The sequence below is a fragment of the Scyliorhinus torazame genome, chromosome 18, assembly GCF_047496885.1.
Source record: "Scyliorhinus torazame isolate Kashiwa2021f chromosome 18, sScyTor2.1, whole genome shotgun sequence".
NCBI classification, from domain to species: Eukaryota; Metazoa; Chordata; class Chondrichthyes; order Carcharhiniformes; family Scyliorhinidae; genus Scyliorhinus; species Scyliorhinus torazame.
In genome coordinates this window covers 149426580-149447461 of record NC_092724.1, presented here as the reverse complement: position 1 = coordinate 149447461, position 20882 = coordinate 149426580, and the positions used below count along the sequence as shown (strand labels likewise).

General features: G+C 47.3%; 1 protein-coding gene across 1 annotated transcript in view; it reads right to left on the bottom strand.

Moving 5' to 3' along the window:
• LOC140395604 (dynein axonemal heavy chain 17-like) overlaps positions 1 to 20882 on the bottom strand; it is an 896966-nt gene that overhangs the window by 264756 nt on the left and 611328 nt on the right. The window contains exons 51-52 of the mRNA XM_072483576.1: positions 14009 to 14100; positions 1363 to 1524 (exon numbers count right to left, since the gene is read on the bottom strand). Coding sequence (XP_072339677.1) covers positions 1363 to 1524; positions 14009 to 14100 — 254 coding nt within the window. The remainder of the gene's footprint in view (positions 1 to 1362; positions 1525 to 14008; positions 14101 to 20882) is intronic.

Genomic DNA, 20882 nt, shown 5'->3' with positions numbered 1-20882 from the left:
AGAAAAGAGATTAGGGGAGTTGGGGGTAGGTACTTCAGAATCCAGGAGGTGTGGAGCGAGGCCCAGCTACATGAATTTGGCTCGATTGGCAGAGGGGATGAAGGTGGATTTTTAGAAGTGGGATGTGTTGCCGCTATCGCTGGCTGGGCATGTGCGGAAAATGAAAATGACGATGCCGCCTAGGTTTCTGTTCATGTTTCAGAACCTCCTATCCTTGTCCCAAAGTCTTTTTTTAGGAAGGTCAATGGGATAAATGTGGGGTTTGTGTGAGTGGAGAAAGCCCCGCGGGTGAGGCGAGTAATTTTGGAGCAGGTACGAGGGAGGCAGGGGGCAAGAGGGGGGCAATGGCTGGCTGCCATTACCGAATTTGAGTGGCAAATATGGCGATGGTGAGGAAATGGGCTGTGGAGGAGAGGTCGACCTGGGGCAAGTACAGGTGGCATCACTCCGTGAGCCCAGTAATGGTGTCGGTATTAAAGATGTGGGGGCAGTGCAGGCAACATTTTGGGCTGGGAGGCATGTCGCTGTGGGCACCGATATGCGACAACCATACATTTTGTGTCGGCGGGGCTGGATGCGAGGTTTCAGGGGTTGCGGCAGGTGGGGATTGAGTATTTTAGGGACTTGTTCTAGGGGAAGATTTGTGAGGCTGGAGGAGTTGGAGGAATTATATGAATTGCCCAAGGGAATGACTTTAGGTACCTGGAGGTACGGGATTTCGTGAGGAGAGTGGGGCTTGTCAGGGCTGCCGCAGGATAAGTTATTATCGGTGAACGAAATAGCGGAGGGGGCGGTGTCAGATATTTATAAGGAATTGACGGTTGAGGAAATTAAGTGCAAGTGGGAGGAGGAGCTGGGTGGGGTGATGTGGGCCGGGATGTGGATAGAGGACTTGCGGAGGGTGAACGAATCCTCGTCGTGCGCGAGGTTAAGCCTCATCCAGTTTAAAGTGGTCCATAAGGCCCACATGACAGTGGCGAGGATGAGCAGATTCTTTGTGGGGGTAGAAGATAGGTGTGGGTGGTGCGTAGGAGTGCGCACAAATCACGGCAACATGTTCTGGTCGTGTTCAAGACTTATGGGGTTCTGGCAGGGCTTCTCGAGGTGCTGGTTGTGGGGGCAGTTCCAAATCCGGAGGTAGCACTATTCGGTGTGTTGGATTTATGGGCAAGGACATTGTATCAGAACAATATAATAACAACTAAGCTTCATTACTGACATTCTAAATTCAAAAAAAGAAACAGCAATTTGCATTGTAATCTATTGTTAATTACCATTAGAATTATATAATAATTTTGCATTTATTGTAATTGTTCCCCTTTGTCTTGGACAATAGTATTAAAAATATCGATAATTAATTACCTGGAAGTATTTTTTACAAATGTTCTGCTGGTGTTTTGGAAAGTTATCTGTGTCATGTTCATCAACTAATTTATCACCATAAACTCGGGAAGATTCATGTAACAGCAGGCGGACTAAATCATGAGCAGTTTTTGCGCACTCGGTTGTTGCAAACAGAAATCCCTGCAATTTAAATAATTTATTAAAAATATAAGCATGTCATTTTATCAGCTATACATTGTTATAGTTTTAAAGGATTGAAGTAGATATGAGCAGTGGGGGTGCAGATGTGCAGGTTCACTTCGGATCCATTGCAGATGTGCAGGTTCACAGGATCCATTGGCCGAATCTTCTGCGGAGTGGAAATCAGCTCGGCTCCTTCATACTTACTTTGGATTAGAGGTGTACATTTCTCACCTGGACTTCTAGCCTGGGCCTGTTGAGAAATGTGTAGTGTCGCTACTGTTGAATAACCTCTACGGCCCTGGAAACCTAACTTTATACTTGTGCAAGATCAATATTTTTTCAGCATGAAAATCCCATAGGTATCTAATACAATAAATAGTGAAGTGCAGGATCATTGGGAGAAAACAAAGCCACAGCACTAATCTAGGTGATCTGGTGGGGGGTAATTCGGGGGCAGGAGAGACAGGGGGAGGAGTGGATAGTCAGTAATATAGTTACCTTGGATCAGAACTGGTTTTAATCATTCTAAACCTGCCCTGTCCTATTTCGCAAAGGCAACCACCCAAAGTGTCTGATTTTAAATTAGAATATCAGAGCATTCCAGACACAGTGGGATTGCCCAATGGAAGTTGAAACTTCTGGGTCAATTCTCAGGCAGTCCTTGGTCATCTTCCTGGTTAGGATACTCCGGAGAACTGAAGACCTGGATCGTCTGGCAGATAACATTTTGGAAAATAATAAATACCGAGCTTCAGCAGAGGATCCAACGTCTCACCTGTTCTGGGGCAGAGTTAAATTATTAAAAATGCAAAACCTGACATCAATTTATTGGAAAGGCAGTTTAATTTCCAGTTTAATTGGGTAGGTTGGGAGGTTGACAAAATCATCCATCTGAGAGGTGGATTGGGCATTATAATTTGTTAATGGAGTACATTTCAGCTCTTTGGATACTTCAGCACAAGTATCAATCCGATAGCTAAATGGAGTGAAGAACTGACAGATCTAGTAGTTAAGTACTTTTCCACCACTGTTTGTGAGTCAGGCGAAGCAGCAATGCTTCTCCCCATTACCCAAGAAAAGAATCTATGCTTTTCCAACCTCTGAAATCATCCACGTCCCTTCCCCACCATCCCCTTCACCCACCATAAGACCTTGATCCAGTTTCACTAGCAGTTCCTTACTGCTAGTTTTCTCATGTTTTCTCAGGCAGAACTCTCAACCTCTCTATCTGGCTGGTTGCCTTGCAGAAAACGAAGTTAAAACATAGTAATAAAATCCTGTTATTGAACTCGGCAGGACATTTGCTTCCCTGGTATCTCCAGGTTTCCTGACCACTAACCAGGAACCTTCTTGCTCCTATCTTTTTTCTGTAATTATTTGGATCAAGTCCTCATCACTTTAGTGATTTCTAAAGATTGTCACTTCTACGGGGCACCCTGGGCAAGAAATCACTAAGCACAACTTCTTGAACTGTACCTGTATGAACAGGCACATTGCTAACAGTAACTTGCTATCAGTTGTATGTGTGCAATGCTGACGACGATCGTCATCACTAAAACTGCAAAATCCAGGCCAATAACTTTCAAAAAGGATTAGGATAACTAATTGCTGTGGAAAAAATAAGAGGATTATGGGGAAATATCAGGGGAGTGGGATTAATCAAGATAGCTCCTTCAAATTACTTAGATAAGCAAAATGCACCAAGTGTTTCCTCTGTGTGTAGTGTCACTTACTTTTAATAATGCAACTTGTAAATGGTTCTGTCTATTTGTTAAAATGTCAATTTCAGTTACTTAAAATAGTGTCCTCGTAACTTGAGGAAGCCAGCGGCAATGGAACGAGGATTTATTAAACTATGTACAAGGCTCTGCCCATGGCAATAACTCTCTCCCAATCCAGTCTTTGTTGAGACAACCAACAACCGTGGGCCCTGCCTGGTCCAGCTTTTATGAGCAGTCTTTATGTTATGACACCCTGGGAAGTAAGGGAGTGTGCACCTTCCGATACCCATTAACTCATAAATGAGTATGAACTCCCCTGGTAATTGGGGGGGAAGGCTGCACAGTATAAAAATGCTGGCCTGGTTGCAGGTTGATTGGGTGACCCTTCAGGACGTGGGAGTTTAGTAGTGTTTTAAAATACATTTCTTTCTTTGTATCCTACCGTGTGTCCTATGAGTGTTTCTCACCCGTTGGATTCCACACTGGTGACGAGGCTGAAGTGCAGTTGCTGCTGGCACCACGTGTTCTATACCCGGACCACTTTGACTGGGCTGCAAGAGACTTTACCTTAACTGACCGAGATGCCTCATATCAGAAAGTTGGAGGCCTTTGATGTGAGTAATGATGATTGGTCTTAATAAGAAGAGTGAATGCAATATTTGTTTGGGACCAACAAATGATTGGAGATATGCAGCAGACCGTAACCCTACTAACGGCAGTTGATGGGCCAACGTATGCACTATGAAAAGCTTGACACACCCGGATATGACTGACTCTCAGTTTTTTGCAGCATTGGTAGCCTTGGTAGAAAACCTCTTGAATACAAAACTGCCACTCATCGTTCCCCGATTCGGCTTTTACATGGTCACCCAAGCCCAAGGTGAATCAAACAGTGATCTGTTGGCTCGTTTAAGGAAGCTGGCTGTAACTTGCAAGTTCGGGCTTACCCTGAGCAAATCCCTTCACAACCATTTTGTCTGCGGGATCCAGGACGCCGCCACACGGAAAGTTGCTGACCGAAACCCAGCTGACTTTGGAGCGGGCAATTGATATTGCTGTCTTCCGCGAGAGCACGGAGCTGGTAGTCAAGAACTTTAAGAAATGGCGGTACTGAATCTGGGGCACGCCGGAAGACACCGCCAAGATTCATCCCGGCCAGAGGACCGGAAGACCTGGCAGTGGGGTGTAGGCCCAAAAGGTGGTGGCCGCTGCCGCATGGAGTGCAGGGCCAAATCCACGGAGCAGAGGTACCCATACAGATGTCCAGGCCTAAGGTTCAGAGGACCATGCAATGACCAGCCCGCCTGCCACCAAATGGCTCCGCCCCCCCATGTGACAGGTCATGCTATGGCGATGATCACGAGGAGGACCCCTGCCAACAACTCCACTGTCTAACGGCACCCTGAGTCACCCCAATTTGAGTGTCCCTTTTGGTAACTGGGTACAACATTGACATGGAGCTGGATAAGTACATCAGCACTGGCCTCCACACATTGACTCTCTGTGACACCGAGGCCAAGTTGGCCACTTACACCAAAGTACCATTGGCCATTGAGGGCATCGCCCAGGTACTGGAGAAAATGGGCACCAATCTGCTAACCTACCATTGGTGTCAGTCCGACCACTGGTGGTAGTCCATAGTGGGGGACCACTTTTGCTGGGTTGAGACTGGTTGCGCCATTTGAAACTCAACTGGCAGAGGGTATGTTGCATGAACCCACAGGGTCCTGAAGGGTTCCCCGAGGTCTTTGCAGATGGACTGGGGACAAAGGGTCTATGATCCAAATCAATGTAAACCTGAAGACACAACCTTGTTACTGCTGCGCCTGCCTTGTCCCCTACGTATTGCAGCCAAAAATCAATGCCGAATTGGACCGGCTCAAACATTTAGGGATCATTTTCCCCAAACAGATATCCAATTGGTCCACCCTGGTTGAGCCAGTACTTAAACCAGACAGGTCTGTGCATCTCCGCGGGGGCTATAAGATGACGGTGAACTGCATTTCACGTTTGGAACAATACAGCCCCCCATATTGAGGACCTCTACGCAAAGCTGAGCGGAGGATGAACGTTCACAAAACTAGTGATTGCCCCCAGTCCCGATGTTGCAGGAGGCTGATGAGATCAAATGGGACAGTGTATAGATCTTCACAGTGCTTCTGTGAATGTCTGATTCCTGTCTGACTGATGGCAGCTCGCTTGCTTTCAATGACTAGGGTCATAACAGCTGTGCAGTGGGGAAAGTGCCACCTCGCCTGATCTTAGAGCATCCTTCATGAGCTGTGACCCTGAGGCAAATGAGATGGATTGGGGGGGGGGGGGGGGCACCACACCTCAAAAGGTGCAGAGCGCACACATGGACAATGGCTGGAATGAGTGACGCTAGCTCTATTCATTGTGGAAGAGATCCTCATTCCCTATGAGAAACATGCATGACTGATATGTTCAGTCACTTTGAAGGGATGCCACCAATATGCTGGAACACTTGCACAAAGTACATGGAGGAAGCTCTGGACTGAGCACTGTGCTTTTTTTCTGCTTCAGGAAACCAGTTTTCAGTTCGGACCAACAGGAACACAGCTCATCAGAACAAGAAGCCATAGAAAGGGTTCAATTAGCGAGAGTTTATTTACAGAGGTGAACATTATGTACAGCGTCTTTGTGCATCCCCAACATCCACATTGGAGGTGGAGGCAGCCTGCTCTGTGCCATGCCCTGTGTCTGTGATGACCTCTGGAAGGCTTTGGGGTGCTGCTGTGTGGGAATGTCATCCTCTTTAGCCTGTGGAGCTGGAGCTGAAGCTATCACAGGAAGAGGAAATTTGGATGGGCAGGACACTCCCAAAGTCACTGGGTGGATGATCTTGGGGTATGAATCAGCTGGTCTCCCTGTGGGTGTAGAGGGCTCCTGGCTTCATCCTTGGTACAGAAGGGCAGCTGGAATCTGGCTGAGAAGCCCCATCGTCCTCTGGCATTGGCAGTGATGGATCGCAGAAAGAGCCTGCACCATGGCATGCGTGTCCTGCAGCAGTACAGGACAAAAGTCTTGCACCAAGGCCTTCATAGCGGCCACTACCCTGACTGTATTGATGTTGATGTGTTGTAGTGTCAGCAGAATCGCTTTATACATAAGACGATGGACTTCTCCCTGGCTGATGCCAATGGAAAGTTCTTGTATATTGTAGCCGATCCACAGACCCCTGTCTATTGTATAGTTTATAAAATTAAACATTTAAATAAAAACATTAAAAAAATATATATATAAATTAATGGTGAACATGGCCTCCAAGTTGGACTGGTGGATCTGATGCTGCAGATTAAGGATCTATATGCCAAATTGCCCGGCGGTCACTGGTTCACCACTCAATGTGAGCCATGCATACCTCCAGCTGTGCTGGACCCAGAGTCTCATCAGTACATGATGGTGAACACGCATAGGGGGCTGTGTGAATATACAAGGTTGCCATTTGTTGTGTCATCGGCCTGTGCAATTGTCCAGTGAGTGATGGAGAATCTTCTGCAGGTGTTACAGCGGTCTATCTGGATGACAATTTGGTCATGGGAATGTCTGAACAAGACCACCTGAATAAACTGGACAGGGTGCTCCATCGAGTCCGGAGTTTGCCTCCGCAGAGAAAAATGTATTTTCACATCCAAGAAGTGACCTATTTGGGTTATCACATGAAGTTTGATCTCCACCCAGTTGAAGATAAAATGTGGCCATCCAATAGGCCCCAGTGCCATGAAGTGAAACAGAGCTCCGTTTGTTCCTGGGGCTCATAAATTACTATGGGAAGTTTATCCCGGGCCTTGTAACTATGTTGGTTCCCCCTTGTACAATTTTTTCAAAGAACCAGGAGTGGGTGTAGTGGGCACTGCAGGAGGTGGTGTTTGCTGAGGTAAAAAGGCAGTTCACTTCTTCTCGGCTGCTAACCCAATCTGGTCCTGCACAAAACAAAGCATTCGGCGGAATAAAAGAGCATCTGTTATCAACACAACTCCTCACTCATTATGACCCATCTTGGCTGTTAATCCTAACATGCAATGCCTTTCCCTATGGCATTGGGGTGGTGCTGGCAGACAGACGGGACGATGGCATGGAATGCCCCATTGCTTTCTTCTTGAGGACCCTGGCGGATGCTGAGTGACAAAATGTTCAAATTGAGAATGAGTGCTTGGCAGTAATATTTGGAGTCAAGAAATTCTACCACTATGTTTAAGGGAGGCACTTCTTTATTGTGACTGACTACAAGCCCATGCTCGGCCTTTTTAGGGAGAATAAGGAAATCCCACCCATCACATCAACTAGAATTCAGCGTTGGGTGCTTCTACTCACCGCGTGTGACCACCACCCAGGTACACAGATTGCCCATGCAGTGCTCTCAGTCGTCTATCAATGCCCATATGTTCCCTATCCCCACCAGTGGTGGATGAAATGGTTGCAGCTCTAAATTTCATGCAGTGGCAACTCAACTTTATGGATACCTTGCCAGTGACGGCTACTCAGGATCTGAGACTGGCGAAACTCCACCACATTCTTTCGAGTGACTGAATGCAGGGGATCCATCCTGTAGCCTTAGTCTTTTGCCCAGAAGCTCTTTGAGCTTAACATGGAGAGCAGTGTCATATTGTGGGAGCTTGCATCGTAATCACCCCGCAGATCAGGAGTCCTTGCTGAAAGACCTACACAGTGGACACATGGATGCCCAATGAAATTGTTGGCCCCCAGTTATGTCTGGCAGCCCAGTATCGATGGGACATTGAGAGGGCCGTACGCAGCTGCCCAGCATGCCAGGAGCATCAGAAGCTCCCGCCAGCGGCCTCCCTTCATTCATGGGAATGGCTGGGTCATCCATTGATTGCACGCGGACTTTGCAGGGCTTTACATGGGGTCCAGACTTTCAAAAGGGGCATAAGAAAACAAACCACGGTTACCAAACTATGCCACATATGACCGGAATCACCCCTGCAGAACCGCTGATGGGCTGAAGACCCGGTTGAGCCTCACGTTTCCGAACTTCGGCAGGAAAATGGAGGTGAAGCGCTGGTGCACGACCAGAGGACGTCAGAGCTGCAGTTTCACTCGGGGGACGCGGTCTATGCCCACAAGTTTGGAGCTGGGGTACTTTGGCTCCCAGGTGTTGTGCTGGAGAGAACAAGACTAGGCTCCAAAGCGGGAGCCCATGCTTCACAAGATCCAACCGGCAGCATTTACGTCCTTCCATGCCAGGAACCGCCCTTCAGCCAGGGGTCCCAAGCACCCTATCCAAGTGCCCGGTGCAGCAGGCTGCAGATGACTCTGCGTCGGAAGTAAACATGGAAGTATCCATGCAGACGGACGATGTCTCCGGAACCAAGGTGCCGGTAGTAATACTTCGGAGATCGGCCAGAAAAAGGCGGTCAATGAAGCAATATATACCTCCCGACCCAGAGTCGCCGCAAGCTGAAGCACATCCCGGGCGAAGCGGCATGGCAATCCCCCACTGTTGGCAAACGGGGAACCTTCGGACTTTGTGGGGGAAGGGTGACATAACCCACGAGGACTATGACACCATTGTAGATCTCCCCGTGGGACACGTGAAGTATGAACTTCCCAGAACGGGGGCAGAGGCCACCCAGATATACCTCATTAAAATATAGAATCCGACGGGCGGGAAACACTCATAGGACGCAGAGTAGGATGCAAAAAAGAAATTTATTAAGATCCCTACCAAACTCGCACACCCCGAAGGGTCCCCCTCCTGAACCTGCACCCAGGCTGGGATTTTTAATAATAATAATAATTGCTTATTGTCACAAGTAGGCTTCAATGAAGTTACTGTGAAAAGTCCCTAGTCGCCACATTCCAGCGCCTGTTCGGGGAGACCGGTATGGGAATTGAACCCACGCTGCTGGCATTGTTCTGCATTACAAGCCAGCTGTTTAACCCACTGTGCTAAACCAGCCCCTATACTGTATACTGTGGAACCATTCCTGTTAAGGGGGAAGCTCTGCTCCCAATTACCAGGGGAGTTCATTCTCGTTATGAGTTAAGTGGCATTGGATGATGCACACTCCCTTACTTCCGAGAGGGTCAAAACAGCACCCCGAATTCCTGAGAAATGTCCATGTCCTCTTCCCGATCCGTGGGACCCTTTGACTGTTCTGCCTCGTGTCGGCGTGCCGGCATTAAAGACGCATACCTGATCGGTGAGTGATGCTTCCGCTCCGTGCGATGAGGCTGGCCCGGTAAGGCTGGTGTTAGAGCAGGAGTGGGCACAATTATCAGCGCATGTGTCGATGCCCATGGATCTGCATGTTCCTATGGCTGGACGTCCATGTTGGAGTAAGAGTTCGAATCAGAGAAAACGGAGTCAGTCATCGCAATCTCCTGGCCACCGACCAGGCTCCATTGCCGAAATTTCAAATGTAGATTGCATCCCCAGGAGCATCCTCCACGTCCCGCGTTGGCTTTGGACCGCGATTTATCCTGCTGGACATTCTTCTTGATGTCTGGAATGACCAAGCTTGATGTCTGGAATGACCAAGCTTAACCGTGTCCAGAGGTGTCGCCCCATGAGTAGCTCAGCCAGTGCCACCCCCGTGGTCATATGCGGTGTAGTCCTGTAACTAAACAGAAAACTGGCCAATTGGGTTTCCCAGGTTACGTTGGTCAGCTTCTTCATCCCCCTCTTAAATGTTTGGACCACCCGTTCGGCCAGTCCGTTTGAGGCCGGGTGATACCTCTAACTCTGCACTAGTGGGAGCAACTCAGTAATTGGAGACCAGTATCTCCGGCTACAGCGTGTGCTGAAGATATAGCTCAGGCAGTTTACAGTTGCCCTTGCGGGTTATTGCCTGCATCCTGTGGATAGCGAACCAATTTGAGTATGCATCTACAATGTTCAGGAACATCGATCCCTGAAAAGGACCGGAAGTCTGTGAAGGGCAAACGTGGTCGGTCCAACCATTCCCAAGGGTGTAATAGTGCTGCTGATGGAGTTTCCTGGCATGACCCACATCACTATGCGAGCTTCTCCATATCCGTGTTGATGCCAGCCACCAGATGTAACTGCAGGCGAGCATCTTCATCATGAACACCCCCGGGTGTCCGTTATGGAGCCCTGTAGCAAGGTGGGGCGACCACACTGGTCCTCCATGCTGAGTTCCGGAATATTGGAGGTGTAAACCTTCAAATCATTAGATAATGCCCTGTGCTGGGCCCGGTACACCATGTGGTGGACCCAGGATAGCTGTGGTCCGTCTGGGTCCAACCCTTTATTCGGGCCACCGTCACCGGCAATCAATCCATAAAGTGGAGTGCAGCCACCACCTCCTCCGCGGAGGTGGGCATCGGCGGTCGTGTGTGTGTGTGTGGGGGGGGGGGGGGCTTCTCGCCAGGGTGGTGTTCCAAGCTGTATTAATATGCCCCCTGCAATAGGGGCCAATGCTGGATCCTGGAGGACACAATCGGGGAAATTGTACAGTCTTCTTTGAAAAAGCCCAATATCGGTTTATGGACAGTGCAGAAAGACAGTGGTGAAAGTATGCCCTGAAACGGATTGATGGAACTTATGCACTCCAAAGAGAACCGCCAATCCTTCCTTTTTGATCTGCACATAATTGCGCTAAGCGTTGGTGAACGTGCAGGATGCGAAGGCGATCGATTTTTTTAATCCATCGGCCATGCGGTGGGCGAGGACCACACCGACTCCATAAGGGGCCGCATCAGATGTCAACAGCAGCAACTTGGCAAGATCAAAGTGCGATAGTAGTTTAGAGGACAACAGCTGCCGTTCACTGCGTTAAATGCCCGCTCTTGAGATGGTGTCCAGTCCCACAGTTGACCCTTCGTTTTGCAAGAGGTGGAGGGGACTGAAAAAGTGTAAGGGATGGGTTAATTCTGTCCACTGTGAGGATACTTGGCAGCCTTCCAGGGCCAAGATGTTGACTGGGACATAAAGCGACAGGTGTTCAGACTCAGGCGTTCTCCTACATCTTGCTGACTTTTCCAGATGCTTACCTCTCCTAGACTTATTCACTAGACTGTATAAATATGAGGCCTTTTTGCTCGTTCGTTGACTTCACCTCAGACCTGAGTCGTGACAGGTTCCAGCTGAACAAAGAACAAAGAAATGTACAGCACAGGAACAGGCCCTTTGGCCCTCCAAGCCCGTGCCGACCATGCTGCCCGACTAAACTACAATCTTCAACACTTCCTGGGTCCGTTTCCCTCCATTCCCGTCCTATTCATGTATTTGTCAAGATGCCCCTTAAATGTCACTATCGTCCCTGCTTCCACCACCTCCTCCAGTAGCGAGTTCCAGGCACCCACTACCCTCTGTGTAAAAAAAACTTGCCTCGTACATCTACTCTAAACCTTGCCCCTCGCAGCTTAAACCTATGCCCCCTAGTAATTGACCCCTCTACCCTGGGGAAAAGCCTCTGACTAGCCACTCTGTCTATGCCCCTCATAATTTTGTAGACCTCTATCAGGTCGCCCTTCAACCTCCATCGTTCCAGTGAGGACAAACCAAGTTTATTCAACCGCTCCTCATAGCTAATGCCCTCCATACCAGGCAACATTCTGGTAAATCTCTTCTGCACCCTCTCTAAAGCCTCCACATCCTTCTGGTAGTGTGGTGCCCAGAATTGAACACTATACTCCAAGTGTGGCCTAACTAAGGTTCTATACAGCTGCAACATGACTTGCCAATTCTTATACTCAATGCCCCGGCCAATGAAGGCAAGTATGCCCTATGCCTTCTTGACTGCCTTCTCCACCTGTGTTGCTTTCAGTGACCTGTGGACCTGTACATCTAGATGTGAACCTCGAAGCCGCCGTCGATATCAGGGTCACTGACGTGCTGTTGGCCGAGAGACATTTATTTTGTATTCTTATCTTATATTATTCTTATATTATATTCTTATATCATATTATTCTTATCAATAAAGTAGATAAGAATAATATGATATAAGAAGAATATAATATAAGAATAATATAATGGGCTAGCCCTGTTGCCTCACGGCGCCGAGGTCCCAGGTTCGATCCCGGCTCTGGGTCACTGTGCAAATTCTCCCCGTGTTTGCGTGGGTTTCGCCCCCACAGCCCAAAGATGTGCAGGCTAGGTGGATTGGCCACGCTAAAATTGCCCCTTAATTGGTAAAAATGAATTGGCCACTCTAAATTTAAAAAAATAAATAAAATAAAGTAGAGTAGACGAACTTCTGTCATTGTTCTCTTCATTATATAGTGTTCGAATCACAAAGAACCCTTGGAGTAATCCAAGACAGTCTGGGTCCAATATTAACTGTAGATATGCAAGAATTGCAAGGTCTAACCCCCCATACCCTACTACTAGGACCGTGGAACCTTTCAGTGTTACCACAATCTCCCTCCAGTGTTACCCTGGAAGCACCCCTTGTCAAGCATGGTCATCCCCGAGTGAAAGGCTCGTCACCCCCAAATCAGAGCCTGTACCCCTTAGTCAGCCCCCTTAATAGATGGAGCCGCTCTATGAATGTGAATGCTGCGCTCACCTCGAAGGTATCCTCAGAAGGGTGTTCGCCAGGTGCATGCATGTTGAAGTCAGTCATGATTTGCGGCATTCTGACATCAGGTAGCAGTGGATGGATTATTTGATGGGGGAGTATTATTCTGCCTTATGAGCCAGATAATGAGGCTCCTAACATTGAATGGCAGGAAATGCAGCTCGCCGCTGAAGGTACTATTGTGGCAATCTTTCACGTCGCCATAAAACTCAACTTGGCCTTCTCACAACATTTTCTGCACCTGTTTATGAACCAGCCCGAAAGTAATGAGAACGGAAATCCTGGTCAGAGACATGCTGTGGAAGCTTTTCATATTGCACTTATCAGGACAAACAAAAATACCAAATTTCAAAGAGAGCAACAACTTATACTACATGAGAAACAGGGGACTCTGAGTTGGTTGAAGTTCTCCCACGGAGCATGCACCAGAGAGCAGTTCTTTCCGAAACTTTTTTTTTGATTCCAAAAAGCAAGTCAATTCTGATTGGCCAAGGTGTTACCATGGGGGGTGCACCTGGGTGAAGATTGTTTCCTGGTTTGCTACTTGTGCGCTGGGGCAGCCTTTAAAAATGACGTCCGGATTATTGATTTACTGATTTGATGGCGGGGTGGGGGAATCAGAGGCTTCTCTTCAGTGAACAGTCCAATGCTAACTTTCTAACAGGCTTCTGAAGCTTGTCCAGTTGCTTTGGAGTTCATTATGACTTGTGGCAATTTCCACACCGCGAACAAGGGGTTATACCAAGTGATTGATTAGTGCCACTCTGCAGGGTTAATCTTGCATGACTGAACATCATTGCTTTAATTTCCTGATTCCCTGCACAGTGATTGAAAGGTTCCAAATATGTCTTTACTACGCCTCTCTCCTCATTTGGGAATGCACATTTCAGTGGAGTTCCACTTCAATCAGCACCCTCCCTGGTTACATGACCTGGTTTTATGATGCCATAAAACCGATTTTTGACATTCTCATGTCATTTTTCATAATTCCCCCTGCAAATGGGAATGGAAAGTCCTGGGATATGTTTGACAATATGCACAAATTTGAAAAAAAAAATAAACACTTCTTGCAATGTTAAACGCACCCAGATGACTGTTCACATCCAAAGTGGAAACTTTTGACCATTTTGTTCAATTATTGCAGTGCAGTTCATTTGCAAGTCACTGTACAGTTAGTCATTCCTTCCAATTACAAACTCAACAGAAATGCATAAACAAACAATACTGTACCTGGAATATGTTGGAAAGATCTCTCAAGTTGAATATGTAATGAAACTTTATGGCAGTTGGTAGGTAAGATGCTGCAACTTTCTGGTGCAAGGCTGTTGATAAAAATAATTTTCAAAAAACAAATGATAAAATATCATAATGTTGCTCTTGTAATATTTAAAATAATAGTTCTAATTATCTAATTAACTGGACAATTGTGACCACTTCAGCAGACACCTCAATTCCATAGGGAAATGATATGAGAGTTTCAATGCAAAATGATGGCAAGCAAGAGCCTTCGACGAAAAAGTCCAGTTTTAGACAAGAATAGGAGACAATGGAAAGTTGGATTGGGTTTGCATGGAGTTAGGGAGACTCCATAGAGGTATAAAAATGGCGTCCGGAACCCAATTCCTGACACCATTCCCAGTGTCCTGGGTTTTCACCAGAGTGCATTAAGGGCGAGGGTTGTGAGTTCACATCCTGCACTCTCGATCTGGTTGGCCCCATTGTGGTGATAGGCATGTCCAAGTCCTCCACAATTTTCATGGAATTGGGCTAGCTTTTAAAGGACTTGTGGTCCACGGCATCTAAGAGGTGTCCATGAACCCATTCTGGATGAGGGAATCCTCAAAAGTCTCACCCATGCCCCCCATGTCAAGCTATGCCCACTACCTAGTACTCCTCGCCCTCATTTCTCCAAATCAAGCTATGACCCTCTATTGACCCAAGCTCCTCATAATCTCCAAGCTTTGCACCTCTACCAATCCCCATGGCTCCTCACACCCTCCATGCCAAGTTATGCCCTTCCACCCACCCCCATGGTTCTCATACTCTGCATGCAAAGCCGAGGCACTTCCTTGCCCATTCACCCACCATACAATTTGTGCAGAATCAATGCTTTCAAAAAAGTTTAGTCAACACTTCCTACTTTCTTAAAAAATTTAATTTCACTGCAATCCTATAAAAGCGTCAATCATCCAGATCCTTTAAAGTCTTATTAGCTTAAACTGCATGTACTCAAAACCGATTTGTCTTGTGTAAATGGCAGAATAGATCAGAGTCAGAGCTGTCAATCATGGAATTTTTTTCCAGGGATATAGCTGTTTTATCAGTTTAATTGCTGTTGGGCTCTCAGTCAAGCCTCATTATGCATTAGTCAAGAGGCGGGCAAGGCTGAGCAGGGCATTTCTCCACTCCTGCTACCCATCTCTAGGATGCCAATTCAACCGATTATGTCAGGAAGGAAAAGAAGGGAAATTACAAGCAGTGTCTTGCAAAACAATGCTATATGATGGAAATAGACCATTATTTTACTTTCTTTAACTGCTTGTCCTTATAAATTAAATTGTGAGGGTTATGAAGATAATGGCTGCAATTTCCTGCTCTGCAGATCTTTTGTGTAAGTCAGACAATTGAGGGAGGGCAGGGAAGGGCACCTTGAAGGTGGTTTGTGGAGGAGCGGTTGTCAAGTGACACTTAAACCCGTCCTCTAACCCCAAAAAAACCCAACCGCTGTAAAGATCAAGGGGAAGGCTCGAGGGCAGGTAGAAGTCGAAAGAAGTTGAACCGTGGCGTCACAGCCTGCAGGTAAGGGACTGGCAAGTAGTTTTTCTTTTATTTTCCCTCCGGTGTTATTGTGCGGGGCGCAGAGGTTGCTGAGTGAGTGCTTGCTGAGAAGGGGAGTGAATAACAGGTAAGCTCTTTCTTTTTCTTTTTTTATCTAGAGGGGATGGCAGGGAAGGTAGTGCAATGTTCCTCCTGCAGAATGTTTGAGGTGAGGGACACCGTCAGTGTCCCTGCTGATTTCATCTGTGGGAAGTGCACCCATCTCCAGCTCCTCAGAAACCGCGTTAGGGAACTGGAGCTGGATGAACTTCGGATCATTCGGGAGGCAGAGGTGGTCATAGATAGAAGCTTCAGGGATGTAGTTACTCCGAAGAATAGAGATAGATGGGTGACGGTGAGAGGGGCTGGGAGGAAGCAGTCAGTACAGGGATCCCCTGTGGTCGTTCCCCTTAGTAACAAGTATACCGCTTTGGATACTGTTGGGGGGGGGGGGGGGGGGAAACTTATCAGGAGTAAGCCATGGGGTACAGGTCTTTGGCACAGAGTCTGTCCCTGTTGCTCAGAAGGGAAGGGGGGAGAGGAATAGAGCATTAGTCATTGGAGACTCCACAGTTAGGGGGATAGATAGGAGATTCTGTGGGAACGAGAGAGACTCGCGGTTGGTGTGTTGCCTCCCAGGTGCCAGGGTGCGTGATGTCTCGGATCGTGTTTTCGGGATCCTTAAGGGGGAGGGGGAGCAGCCCCAAGTCGTGGCCCACATAGGTAGCAATGACATAGGAAAAGGGATAGGGATGTAAGGCAGGAATTCAGGGAGCTAGAGTGGAAACTTAGATCTAGGACAAACAGAGTTATTATCTCTGGGTTGTTACCCGTGCCACGTGATAGCGAGACGAGGAATAGGGAGAGAGAGGAGTTGAACACGTGGCGACAGGGATGGTGCAGGAGGGAGGTTTTCAGATTTCTGGATAATTGGGGCTCCTTCTGGGGTCAGTGGGATCTCTACAAACGGGATGGTCTACACCTGGACCAGAGGGGTACCAATATCCTGGGGAGGAAATTTGCTAATGCTCTTTGGGAGGGTTTAAACTAGTTCAGCAGGGACTTGGGAACCTGAATTGTAGCTCCAGTATACATGAGGTTGAGAGTAGTGAGGTCATGAGTAAGGTTTCAAAGTTGCAGGAATGTACCGGCAGGCAGGAAGGTGGTTTAAAGTTTGTCTTCTTCAATACCAGGAGCATCTGGAATAAGGTGGGTGAACTTGCGGCATGGGTTGGTACCTGGGACTTCGAAGTTGTGGGCATTTTGGAGACATGAATAGAGCAGGGACAGGAATGGTTGTTGCAGGTGCCGGGGTTTAGATATTTCAGTAAGCTCAGGGAAGGTGGTAAAAGAGGGGAAGGGGTGGCATTGTTAGTCAAGGACAGTATTACGGTGACAGAAAGGACGTTTGATGAGGACTTTTCTACTGAGGTAGTATGGGCTGAGGTTAGAAACAGGAAAGGAGGTCACCCTGTTAGGGGTTTTCTATAGGCCTCCGAAAAGTTCCAGAGATGTAGGGGAAAGGATTGCAAAGATGATTCTGGATAGGTGCAAAAGCAACAGGGTAGTTGTTATGGGGGACTTTAACTTTCCAAATATTGACTGGAAACGCTATAGTTCGAGTACTTTAGATGGGTCTGTTTTTGTCCAATGTGTGTAGGAGGGTTTCCTTACACAGTATGTGGATAGGCCAACGAGAGGCGAGGCCATATTGGATTTGGGACTGGGTAATGAACCAGGACAGGTGTCAGATTTGGAGGTCGGTGAGCACTTTGGTGATAGTGACCTCAATTCCATTACGTTTACTTTAGTGATAGAAAGGGATATACGGTATATGCGGTATATACCGCAGGGCAAGAGCTATCTGGGGGAAAGGCAATTATGATGCGATGAGTCAAGACTTAGGATGCATCAGATGGAGAGGAAAACTGCAGGGGATGGGCACAATGGAAATGTGGAGCTTGTTCAAAGAACAGCTACTGCGTGTCCTTGATAAGTATGTAACTGTCAGGCAGGGAGGAAGTGGTCGAGCAAGGTTTACTAAAGCAGTCAAAACACTTGTCAAGAGGAAGAAGGAGGCTTAGGAGGCTTATGTAAAGATGAGACATGAAGGTTCAGTTAGGGCGCTCGAGAGTTACAAGTTAGCTAGGAAGGACCTAAAGAGAGAGCTAAGAAGAGCCAGGAGGGGACATGAGAAGTCTTTGGCAGGTAGGATCAAGGATAACCCTAAAGTTTTCTATAGATATGTCAGGAATAAACAAATGACTAGGGTAAGAGTAGGGCCAGTCAAGGACAGTAGTGGGAAGTTGTGCTTGGAGTCCGAGGAGATAGGAGAGGTGCTAAATGAATATTTTTTGTCAGTCTTCACACAGGAAAAAGACAATGTTGTCGAGGAGAATACTGAGATTCAGGCTACTAGACTAGAAGGGCTTGAGGTTCATAAGGAGGTGGTGTTTGGAAAGTGTGAAAATAGATAAGTCCCCTGGGCCGGATGGGATTTATCCGAGGATTCTCTGGGAAGCTAAGGAGGAGATTGCTGAGCCTTTGGCTTTGATCTTTAAGTCATCTTTGTCTACAGGAATAGTGCCAGAAGACTGGAGGATAGCAAATGTTGTCCCCTTGTTCAGGAAGGGGAGTAGAGGTAACCCCGGTAACTATAGACCAGTGAGCCTTACTTCTGTTGTGGGCAAAATCTTGGAAAGGTTTATAAGAGATAGGATGTATCATCATCTGGAAAGGAATAATTTGATTAGAGATAGTCAACACGGTTTTGTGAAGGGTAGGTCGTGCCTCACAAACCTTATTGAGTTCTTTGAGAAGGTGACCAAACAGGTGGATGAGGGTAAAGCAGCTGATGTGGTGTATATGGACTTCAGTAAAGCATTTGATAAGATTCCCCACGGTAGGCTACTGCAGAAAATACAGAGGCATGGGATTCAGGGTGATTTAGCAGTTTGGATCAGAAATTGGCTAGCTGGAAGAAGACAAAGGGTGGTGGTTGATGGGAAATGTTCAGACTGCAGTCCAGTTACCAGTGGTGTACCACAAGGATCTGTTTTGGGGCCACTGCTGTTTGTCATTTTTATAAATGACCTGGAGGAGGGCGTAGAAGGATGGGTGAGTAAATTTGCAGATGACACTAAAGTCGGTGGAGTTGTGGACAGTGTGGAAGGATGTTACAAGTTACGGAGGGACATAGATAAACTGCAGCGCTGGGCTGAGAGGTGGCAAATGGAGTTTAATGCAGAAAAGTGTGAGGTGATTCATTTGAGGGAATAACAGGAAGACAGAGTACTGGGCTAATGGTAAGAGTCTTGGCAGTGTGGATGAGCAGAGAGATCTGTACATAGATCCCTGAAAGTTGCCACCCAGGTTGAGAGGGTTGTTAAGAAGGCGTACGGTGTGTTAGCTTTTATTGGTAGAGGGACTGAGTTTCAGAGCCACGAGGTCATGTTGCAGCTGTACAAAACTCTGGTGCGGCCGCATTTGGAGTATTGCGTGCAATTCTGGTCGCCACATTATAGGAAGGGTGTGGAAGCATTGGAAAGGGTGCAGAGGAGATTTACCAGAATGTTGCCTGGTATGGAGGGAAGATCTTATGAGGAAAGGCTGAGGGACTTGAGGCTGTTTTTGTTAGCGAGAAGAAGGTTAAGAGGTGACTTAATTGAGGCATACAAGATGATCAGAGGATTGGATAGGGTGGACAGTGAGAGCCTTTTTCCTCGGATGGTGATGTCTAGCACGAGGGGACATAGCTTTAAATTGAGGGGAGATAGATATAAGACAGATGTCAGAGGTAGGTTCTTTACTCAGAGAGTAGTAAGGGCATGGAATGCCCTGCCTGCAACAGTAGTGGACTCGCCAACACTAAGGGCATTCAAATGGTCATTGGATAGACATATGGACGATAAGGGAATAGTGTAGATGGGCTTTAGAGTGGTTTCACAGGTCGGCGCAACATCGAGGGCTGAAGGGCCTGTACTGCGCTGTAATGTTCTATGTTCTATGTTTTATGAGAAAGTGGCAGGGTACTAAGAAATGGCCTACTCCACCATATATCCACATAGTTTCCACATATCAAAATCTCCAATTCCTGAAACTGGCAATTTGCATTCTCTTCTGTGTATATATAATGGTAGAGGCTGAGGAGGCCACCAACATTACTCAAACTATCCTAAACAATGTATCATATCATTTATTTTGGACTTAAATACCCAGTCGCTTAGGTTTTTTTGCAAGGCTGTGCAAGGGAACAACTTGTGGATGAACTGCGCAGGGTCTTTCAGATTGTTGCATGGTGACAAGGCTGTACAGCACAGGGGAAACATTGATACTACGTCTGCAAAATCAATCAGGGTGAGATTTGTTTTTTTAACTAGAGGTGGGGACGAGAGGAGAAGGAGGAGTCCCACAATACCAAAGACACACCAAATTTCACAAATATCTAATCTTTGTGGTTTCATCGTTTTCAACAGGTAAACATTTTCATTAAGCAGTGTGGTAGTTGTTATTAGAGGTATTACGGTACCCTGTAATGCTGTAAGACCATTGGTGTAGGAGGTACTATTTTCATTGGTTAATCCTGCCTGCTGGTTCCACCCAGTAAGGCGGAGTATAAGAGCCCGTATCTCACTAGCAGCTGCCTTCTATACCTGCGCCGTTGGGGGAAACATCTAGTGCAATAAAGCCTTCAATTGTCTCCAATCTCGCTTCTGGAGTTATTGATCAAGCATCAATTTATTACATTACAGTTTAAAGAATGGAGCTCCAAATCAAGCCGGAGTGTCTGCAACTCAGCCCCCACGTGGCAAACTCAGCAGCAACCTTCAAGCACTGGCTGGCGAGTTTCAATGGATATCTCAGGACGGCCACAATTACACCCACGGAGGACCAGAAAATGCAAGTTTCTCACTTGAGGGTGAGCCACTCTCTACGCTCTCATTGAGGATGCGGACTATTTCGAGGCCGCAATGAATCTGCTGAAAGGACATAATATTTGCCCTGTAAACCAGGTCTACGCACAACATCTACTAGCGACGAGGCGACAAATCCCTGGGAAATCGCTGGAGGAGTTCTACCGTGCGCTCTTGGTGTTGGGAAGGAACTGTAACTGCCCGCAAGTTTCGGCCAGCGACCACACAGAACCTTTGATCCGGGACGCATTTGTTGCAGGTATGCTGTCCTCCCAAATCCGCCAGCGATTGCTGGAGAAAGAGACACTAGGCCTCAAGGAGGCACGGGCCCTTGCTAGCTCCCTGGATATGGCCTCCCAAAATGCACCGCTTAC